General features: G+C 40.1%; 1 protein-coding gene across 1 annotated transcript; it reads left to right on the forward strand.

Annotated features, from left to right (window-relative positions):
* The first annotated feature begins 5,415 nt into the window (after nt 1-5,415).
* Nucleotides 5,416-9,530, forward strand: LOC127645732 (ficolin-1-B-like). Its single transcript, XM_052129394.1, has 9 exons — nt 5,416-5,719; nt 6,244-6,384; nt 6,622-6,675; nt 6,892-6,945; nt 7,131-7,166; nt 7,889-8,016; nt 8,244-8,373; nt 8,715-8,849; nt 9,289-9,530. The coding sequence occupies exons 1-9, from the start codon at nt 5,638-5,640 to the stop codon at nt 9,528-9,530; spliced, it is 1,002 nt and encodes a 333-aa protein (XP_051985354.1). The 5' UTR covers nt 5,416-5,637.
* Nucleotides 9,531-10,375: the final 845 nt, after the last annotated feature.

Raw genomic sequence — 10,375 nt, forward strand, 5'->3', positions numbered from 1 at the left:
ACCATCCTATTAGTTATTATTCTCGGAAGTTTAACAGACATCAGCTTAATTATTCAACGATCGAAAAAGAAGCTCTTGCTTTGTTACTTTCACTACAACACTTTGAGGTGTATCTCGGTTCTAGTAGTCTTCCGATTGTGGTGTATACAGATCATAATCCGCTCGTGTTCTTGACTCGAATGTGTAATCACAACCAACGGTTGATGCGTTGGGCTCTTATCGCCCAGAACTACAACCTGGATATCCGACATAAGAAGGGGTCAGAAAATGTGTTGGCTGACGCTCTTTCGAGAGCTTAGCGTCTGTTGTGTTTTGTTCACAAACGAGTTTGTTCTTAAGTGTGGGAGTGTTACGTACGTAGGTATTTTTGTGGGAGTTTGTTTGTTTTCTTGTTTTTTTTTTTTCTCTCTCTCTCTCTTTCCACCGATCTCTTGGGTCGCCCTTCCTCGTTCATGGATTGACTCGGGAGACTGTCAATCATCGTTGAGGGATGTGACGTCAACCTATCCGCTGTCCGTAACGTTCTCGCTGCCAGTTAAAATGCCGCTGAAGAAGAGTGGAGGGGAGTCCCGTTTTGTTTCCGGTTTTGCTGTCACTGTGATTTGTTTTCGTTTGGGACTCGTTTGATTTGTTATTTGCTTATACTAGTTTGTGTTTGTTAATTCTTGGTTTGTTACGTTGTTCGATTAACTCTTGGATGGCGTTTGTTTACCGACCTGTGTAGAGCTCGCGCTCTTTGTTTACCTTTGCTTCAAGGAATGGGGATAGGGAAGATGTCGTACGACTTCCATTGTGCAACATCTAGATGAAATCTGTGTATAGACACCCCAGGTAAGAGGTGAACGCCACCCATTGTATGTTTGTTTGTTTGTGTTAGTTAGGGTAGGGAAGAATACGGCGCTTGGCGCTGAAGAGACAGTTCTTTCTTTTCCTTTTCCTTAGCCAGGTAAGAGGTTTGAAATGAGTTAGAATTGTTTTCTTTTGTTTCTTTCTTTTGTTTGGCGTCACTTGAGTCCCCTATTTCTTTTTGGGTAAATTTTGTTTGGTGTTTTTTTTTGTTCGTTATTTATTCATTATTTGTTTTTGTTTTCCTTATTGTAACATTGCTCTTTTTGTGTGTGGCTTTTAGCCTCCATATTGTTGTATGTTCTTTTACTACTGATAAGTTATCTTTTTCCTTTTGTATAATAAATATCTTTTTCTTTTGACAGTTGGTGTTTGCTCATAGTTTCTTGCCACATACTGTTATTTCCACAGTTTTGCCAGGTTTCTTTAATGTTGCTCCTCTAGCCCTAGATAAATCTGAGAGGGGTCGTAACAATATCAATGTTTCTCAGATTTATCACTTTCATGGACAAAAAGTGCTATTGGATGTTTTTCAATGAACGCTTGTCAGGACAATTGACCCAAGTGTGGTGAACTGGATTCAACTGGCGATCACATTTTCATAACAAACGTATGAAGTCCCATTTTGATATTGCATGTTTTCATTTGTACTCCTGGCACAAATAACTAAATTGTTGTTTCTGGAGCATTGCTATCATGAAAAAGAGTTCGGATATCAATGTTGAACCCTAAGACCTTTGAAAAGATGTATAATTTGTTAACCTTAATTACAATTTTAGACAGTAAATTATATATTAAATGTAAGCAGAGTGACGTCACTACCGCGTGAGGGGAATCTCTCACTACAGACACAGGAAATGCTGAGATAGCTGCTGAAACACAGACTGAAGAGACACAGGATGTAGCTAACATTAACCCATAGTTGTGGGCCGCCCACAAAGACGAGGCAGGACTTATTGACGTCATTCCAAACAGAGTAGTGCTACAAACAGATACACCAGAATATTGTAAACAATATGCTCTCTCTGCAGAGAAAGAGGAAGGTATTCGACCAGTTATTGCTGACCTACTCCAGCAGGGCATCCTGGTTCAAACTCACTCACCATACAACATGTCCATTAACCCTGTAAAGTAAGCAAATGGTACTTGGAGATGAGCCCAGGACCTTAGGAAGATCAATAGTTTGATTAAGCCGTTATCTCCTATTGTTCCGGACATGCAGACTACCATTAATTATATTCCATTTAATCACGAATACTTTACAGTGATTGATTTATGTTCTGTTTTTTCAGTGGATCCTGTGACACATCCACTGTTCACATTCACACAAGGTGGGATCCAATACATGTGGACATGCCTTCCTGCCCAGTCCCGCCTCACAAGTGCCTCTGCCTTGTATGCCATGGCCCTCCTGCAAGTCCAACAGGCCAATGCACTGAAAGAGATGCACAAGGGTAGTCCTGACCCAGGATTGATGCAGGAGCTGCGCTCAGCCTCGCCCTACGGGTGATGAAGGTTACAGCACGGGCTCTCGGGCAGGCGATGTCCACTATTAACCATATAGAGATAAGGGACACCAACAAGGTTTGCATTCTTGACGCCGCCATCTCTCAAGGTGGCTTGTTCGCGACTCTGTCGAGGACTTTGGCCAGCAGTTCTTGACAGTCAAGAAGCACACAGAGGCCATCCAGCACATCCTACTATGGTACTCTCAAGTGAAGAGCCCAAGGTTCCCACTACTCCTTTTAGGGATCAAGTGGTGAACTTGCAAGCACTGCCCCAGGAGGAGGCAAACCCAGCCTTCTCGTTTCTGTGTCAAATAGGTGCTTTGCATGTTTACTTGGACAGCACAGAGAGCAACTTTTTTCTGTTTTGGGGACAGCAGAAGGGGAATGCTGTCTCCAAACCGAGGATTGCCCACTGGATTCGGATGCCATCACTTTGGCATACCAGGCCCAGGGAACGCCGTGACCCCTGGAAGTATGAGCACACTCCACTAGGAGTGTGGCATCCTCCTGGCCCTGACAAACGACAGACATCTGTAGAGCTGCAGGCTGGGTAAAACCCAATACATTTGCCAGATTTTACAATCTCCAGGTTGAGCCAGTTTCGTTCCTTGTGCCAGTAGATATGAACGGGTAAATATGCAGGCAGCTGGCTGGGAGTTCTGCTTGCACTTAGCGCCTTGAGGGAATAACATGCACTTTTTTCATCCATGTGAGTTCCCGGAACCAGAGAAACCTGGATGTCTTTCCTCCCCCAGCACCCTGCGGCAGGCTGCGGAGGGATTCGATGCCAGGCCCAATACTCATGAAGTATGCCCTGTCAGGTCAACCCCTGTACTTGTGATAGGTGCTTCATATGCTGTGGTTCCCTGTCGGTAATCCCATATGATGTAATTTTCATGGTACAGTTTCCTTGATGGTAAACCTGTGTCTTCCCTTGGGCAGAGTTCTGCTCTGCCACCAGTCGCTGCACATGTGAAACTCGTCCCTTCCAGGTAGGACCTACCGCAGGGATTATTTTCCATTTGAGTGGATACAATGGCACCTAGGATGGAGAGGTTTGCTGACCTTGGTGTGCGCACATGTTAAGTTTGTACATTTGGACAGAGATGATTTCCCCTCTAAAGAACTACATTGTGCCAAAAAATGACTAAATTATTAAAACAGTAGTAGAATACCATTACTTATATTTAGTATTTTAAATACATATTCCTGTTTTTTTGCATTTTGCGACTCCTCAACCCTGACAAAAAAACAGTATCAAAATGTATAATTCTATTAATAATAACTACTGAAGTGAATATTAATCATGTATTTCACTGAATTCATCCATCTGCTCAACAAAATGACTCATGTCATTCTAATCTGAGGTAAACCGTTGGTTCTCCCTTTGACTAAAAGCTGAGCTAACTGAGCTAACAGAGCAAACTGACAGTTCATCACGACCGCCACTAGGGGTGAAAATACGACAGTCAGACATGAATGAATCACTTAAGGGATGTTGTAAAGCTGCTCGAGTGTTTTAATCATACTCTGAAATCCAAAATGTTCATCAACATATCTTCATGTAGGGCAACATAACTTTGGCAATGAACAGCCCAAGCGCTTTAGTTATTGTTCCAGGTCTGTCCGAATAAGCACTTAAATGCTTAAAATGCTTAAAAACAGAAGGGAGTTTTACGACTCACCTTCAACCCACCTTCCCTGAGTGATGTCGCGTAAATTATTAATCACATATCATTGACAAGCAATGTCTGCAAACAGGGAATGTTTTGTAAACGCTTTTTGACACTCGCTGTTGTAATTGACTGCAAAAAGAAAATGTTTCCAAAAAGGAGACAGTGGTGACTTGAATGACGCAGTGGGCTTCTCTATCATTTACTTCTTTTCTCCACTTGCCATTTTCTTTTTTCTTTTTCTTCCCTTTTCTCCCCAATTTGGAATGCCCATTTCCCAATGCGCTCTCAGTCCTCATGGTGGCGTAGTGACTCACCTCAATCCGGGTTGCGGAAGACGGATCTCAGTTGCCCCCACGTCTGGTGCTTGTTGAGCACATTATCACAGAGGCATAGCACGTATTGAGGCTTTACGCTATTCTCCACGGCTTCCACGCACAACTCACCACTCGCCCCACTGAGAGCGAACCACATTATAGCGACCACAAGGAGGTTACCCCATGTGACTCTACCCTCCCTAGCAACTGGGCCAATTTGGTTTCTCAGGAGACCAGGCTGGATTCACTCAGCACGCCCTGGAATCGAACTCACGACTCCAGGGGTGGTAGTCATTAGCTTTACTCGATGAGCTACCCAGGCCCCCGCTTGCCATTTTCAACTACACATGACGCGTTCAGAAGTGTGATGTCACATAACTACTGAACATATAAATGGACATTCAATATTTATTTGCATTAAAATGTTATGTAAGAAGAAAAAACAGCTAACATTCCATCTCAGGTGTGCTCCGATAGGATGACTCGTAGCAGCATTATGGACCACTCTTGGCTGAAAAAGAGCAAAATTGTACAAGAAGTGGAAATATGCAGTACAGATACACTCCAACTGAACTCTCAATTACTTAAAAATGTTATTTAACTATTTGTCTAATCCAAGCTTTTCAATTATTTTAAACTGTTGGAGATTTCAAGTTATAAAATTGTATAAGAGAATTATCCAAATTTTTATAAGCTAAACAATTTAAAAAGTCAAATTAAGCAAATTATTACTTCAGTTAAGTCATTAAGAACTTCAGTTAAGTCATTAAGATGTGTGGTTCTGTATTTCTCCCAGAAACACCAGCCCAATACTCAATTGATCATGTGTCACCGCTCCATCTACCTCCTGAACACCGCATGCACAGCAAGTGTCCGAGTTGCGGATGAGGAGCAGATTGGAGGAGAGAGAGCATGATCAGTGACGTACAGGTTCATGGTGAAGTTTCAATTGGACACAGGATGCGACTCTGAACTATATAAGTACTGTGATATTTCGCTTCTGTCAATTCTTGCCTGTGCCTGGGAACATGAGCTGCTGTTTTTAAAGAAATAAAGACTTGCACTGTTTTGACTTAGTCCAGAGTTTTGCTCAACTTATTTCTTTACTTGCAAGTGTACACCGAACTTTTGATAAAGAATTGACTCTACAGATCAACCATCTTTAGAGGTTAGAAGGACATTAGGTTCAATTTAAACTATACCAAAAGTAGAAATATTTCAGGAATCGGAATAGGTCAGGAAATCTTGAGTAAACTTCACAGTGCTACAAATCAAGAGCAAGAGGCTTGGAGAATGCTGCTCCCGAACGCAACGATAAGTCTGTTACTCATACTGTGCTGTACTTCATACTACAATGCTGAACAAACCTGCCCTGGTAAGTACTGTTACTTCATTTAAAATGTCACTTCAAGTACGCAATTCACTGCAATATCATTTAAATGTGGTGAATATAAAAAAAGAGAAGTTATACATGTATTTGAACCAAATCTGGTGAAATTAATTTGTTCAATTACCTTAAATATTTTCACAAAGTAAAAATTATTTGAAAATATTTCAATATCGTGTACCGGATGTAAATGTTATATAAGGAAATTACAAATGTGTAAAATAATTTATTTGATATATTTATTTTTTAATATTTTCAAATATGGCACCAAAAGTTGCTTGTTTTTATAACCTGATTGAAGACTTACGTATTTATCATTTGTAATTGTTCACATGTTAAGATTAATTAATGTTACTATTATGATTATTGCAAATGTATTAGCAGATGCTCCCCCTTCACCAAGGGCAATTTAAAGTTATTACAAAAAATACATATTTCAAGAATCACAGCACAAGAAGCAATGGCTCCTCCTGCTCTACTGTCTGAATCTGCACTCCTCTCCTGTGTTCCAGAGGTGAAGCTGGTGGGTCTGAATGACAATGAGAGGCTGACATTCCTCCAAGGGTGTCCAGGACTTCCTGGGGTGCCGGGGACCAATGGCATTCCTGGAACCCCAGGCAGTAAAGGGGATCAAGGTCTTGCAGGGGGTAAAGGTAGAGTAACACTGTTTCATCTAGTATTCTTGTAATTTAATTCTATTGTAATTCTATTCCTGATTAATGTTGTGTACCGGAGGAGTGCAGTGGCTGAACTTCTAAAATGTCTTGTATCAAAATGTATGTGACTGAGAAGCAGTAAGTACTCTGTTCCTAGGCAGTAGCTTGAGTAATCCCAGTATAAAGTAAAGAGTGCAGCGCTGTACTTCTAAAATGTCTTGTATCCTTTTATAGGCATGAAAGGAGACCCTGGAGTACCTGGGAAGATGGGTCCAGTTGGTGACAAAGGTGAACAGAATCATTGAATTGTATAAAATTGCACATCGTCACATTTAAATTCCTCCTAAAGAGGTGCCAAGTGTGCTGTTCAAGTCCTCTCAGGCCTCCCTTCATGTCAACATTTCTTCTGTTTCATTATCACTCTGAACAGAGGCATGCTAGGTGGTCCAGAGAGAGCATCAGGTCTCTCTGTCTGCTGAACTCTTTTATTCTGTGTGTTTTTAGGAGTGAAAGGTGACTCTGGACCCATTGGAAATCCAGGCCCAGCAGGAATCAAAGGTAGAGCTATTCTATGGAATATTGAAATGGCTAATGCCTTTATCATTGTATCATTCAAAATGTGATCTATCAATTCAATACCAATCAAATATATCTTTACAGAAAGGATACTGTAAGTGTTTGTAAAAAAATATTAACACCGTTAATCATCAAACTGTCAGTGAATTGATTCATGTTTTCCGCAGGGGAAAAGGGTGATTGTCTATCCTCAATTCAAACAGGTGAGTGGAGATTAAAAACACAATGAAACTCATTCACTAAACACTTTCACCAGTGTATTCTTTTATCTAAGGCACCCGGACAGTTGTAACAACAACCAAGAGATATGAAACAAATCCCCCCTGTATTGCAGACTTGCACTGACTTCTTGATTTTAAGATGCTGCTCCTGACATATAAAGCTCTCAATGACTGTGGTCCTCTGTACCTAAAGCCCAAAACACACAGCAATACTGAAGCTGTCCTTAACAGTGCTGACAGTGTGTGTCTTAGTGAGTCAGCCTCTTGGGTCACAGGATGCAGCCTTGCTCAACAATCCAAGAGTACTGTATATACAGGGTGATTAGAAAGTCCATGTGCAGCTTTAAAGTTGAATAACTTTGGATATACATGAAAGAAGCACACTGTGAACAACATAAGAAAGCTCAATTCATACAATTTTAACACAATACAACAGATTTCTAGGTTCCAACATAACCACCATCATTCAACAACCCAATGATTTTCCAACTCAATGTTGAAGATATCCTCCAGTTGCTGTGAGTGATTTCATGAATTGCTCTTGTGATCCTGGCCCTACATTATACAATAACAAGACGTTCTGCTTTCAAATACCCTTCACAGTTTGCTGCCATCATGTGTGCGTCCAGTTATTAAACTTAAAGATGCACAAGGATTTATAAACGGCTTGTTTATTTCTGACAGACAGTTTGCTATCAATGCAGGTGCTGTGAGCTGTAAGGAGCTGCTGGAGCAAGGAAACACACTGAGTGACTGGTACACGGTGTACACAGCCAGCAAGAAACCCATCAGTGTGTACTGTGACATGCACACAGATGGAGGAGGCTGGCTTGTAAGTGATCTCACAAACCCCTTCCTCATTCCACAGCTTGTAGGATCCCAAACTGTGGTTTGGGGTCCCGTTTAAAACAATCCCATGTGTCCTTTTAAATAGGTTCAGAAACCACTAGCTGATGAGTGACTTTTATTCATTTAAAATATTTAATCAATTTCTATTAATTTACTGATGAAGGTATTTCACTGCACTTCTTTCTCAAACTTGTTATGATGCCACTGCAGGTATTTCAGAGACGTATGGATGGATCAGTGGATTTCTTTCAGGACTGGAATTCATACAAGAGAGGGTTTGGCATCAAGCAGACAGAGTTTTGGCTGGGAAATGAGAACATTCATTTATTAACAGAAACAGGTACATTCACTGCACTCGCTGTCTTTTCATTTTGACTATGTGCATCTAATCAAAACTCCATACAGCTGTTCTCTGTCAAAATGAACATTCAGTAAAGAAACCAGCAGTAGACTATGGAAAAGAAGTTCAGTGAAGGGAAAGTTTGTAAGCTTTTGCAGATTCAGAAATCCAATCTTGTTAGAAACAGGCCTGTGGCAAAAACTGAATTAAACAGAACTTGTATAGTATCAAACTAATCTCTGTTTCGGTAATCTTATTTCCAGAACCCATCCATAAAGCTTCTTTGTTAAGTGCAGTTGGGTGCACATTGCTCCTAACATTGAGTATTGTTTTTCTTAAAGGTTCTCATGAATTACGCATCGATTTTGAAGACTCTGACCGTGTAAAAACGTTTGCAAAATACGAGTCGTTTCAAATCTTGGGGGAATCTGAGAACTATAAACTCCTCCTGGGTGAATTTACAAGTGGTACTGCTGGTAAGTTTTTATTTTCTGTTTATCCATGAAACTCCTTGACAATATATATTTACTTCCAATGAAAATCATTTAATCAAAATGCAATGCTCTAGATTCATATTAATACTTGTATATAGCATTGTGACTTCTGTACTTAGTGTTGGATTGTTCCCCGATATTTGGGCTCTTTTAATAGATAAAACACTTTGGTAAACACTACGTATGTATTTTACATTCACTGTTAGATCATGTTCTCAGTGAAAACTCAAATCTTTATTCCTATTATTGGACACAATGACATATCGAGCACACAAAAACAATAGGAGTTGTATGTTGGAATAAATTATTTGCTTCAGTTAAAGGGCCATTGATATTATACCTGATTCACGAAGATTTGCTGAATTAATGTGTTTTTAAGGTGCTGAATTTCACTCGAACACGTCTTTCATTTTGTCCCAAGGTGACTCTCTAACATATCACAACAACAGCTCCTTCTCTACTAAGGATCACGACCTAACTGTACATCGCTGTCCTGATACTTATAAAGGAGCCTGGTGGTATAATGACTGCCATAAATCCAATCTGAACGGTCCTTATAAAAACGGACCCCATGAAACATATGCAGATGGGATCAACTGGCTGTCAGGAAAAGGATACAAATATTCCTACAAGTACACTGACATGAAAATCAGACTCAAATAAAAATAAAAAACATTTAAAGAGATTTCACAACAAGTCCTTTCTCTGCTTGTTCACTATTGCTGCTAGTGTGATCCAGTGTTATAACTCAGGACAGGATTAACTACCCTCCCCAACAGATTATTGTTAGTAAACAAAATACATGTTTATCTTAATGCTACAGAGATTAATAGATAAATATAGGAAGTTATATTTGTGCAGAGTTCTGCACTAACAGATTTTCTGTCTGAGAAGTTTTGTCTCTTTAATTCTTTACGTTTAGTCCTTTAATGTGCGGCTGCTACGGCCATCAACGTACTGTTTGTTCACTGTCAGACATCAAAAATCCGCTGCTGTGATTAATGGTTCTGTTATTATGCATAATTCAAACGTTTATTTGAGAGGTGTTGTGGAGCGTATTTGTTAAAGTCATTCTGCAGATTCTGTCTGACACTGCTTTAATAAATAGTTTAGCTGTAAAAAGGCTCATCAAACTGTTGGATGCTGTAAACTACATGTACCCCCACAATATTTATAATCTAACAGCCAGGGTATTCATGCGCAGTGTCGGGTAATCTTGCACATTTACCCATCACTGTCGACAAGAAATGCTGATAGACACAAAGAAGCATGCTTGAGGAAACACGCCAGATTATACTTTGAAGAACAAATGAAAGAAATGCCAACGATGCGCGTGTCTGGTTTGCTTTTTTGTTCAGAAGTTTTTATATCAAATCATCAAATCGCAATACTTACAGAATTGCAATATTGCAATACATATAAAATCGGCTAGGAAATATTATTGTTATATCAAATTGCCAACAATCTTCCATGAGATTATCTAATCAGCCAATCGTGTGGCAGCAGTG

Source organism: Xyrauchen texanus, chromosome 6, assembly GCF_025860055.1.
Source record: "Xyrauchen texanus isolate HMW12.3.18 chromosome 6, RBS_HiC_50CHRs, whole genome shotgun sequence".
In the NCBI taxonomy this organism is placed as follows: Eukaryota; Metazoa; Chordata; class Actinopteri; order Cypriniformes; family Catostomidae; genus Xyrauchen; species Xyrauchen texanus.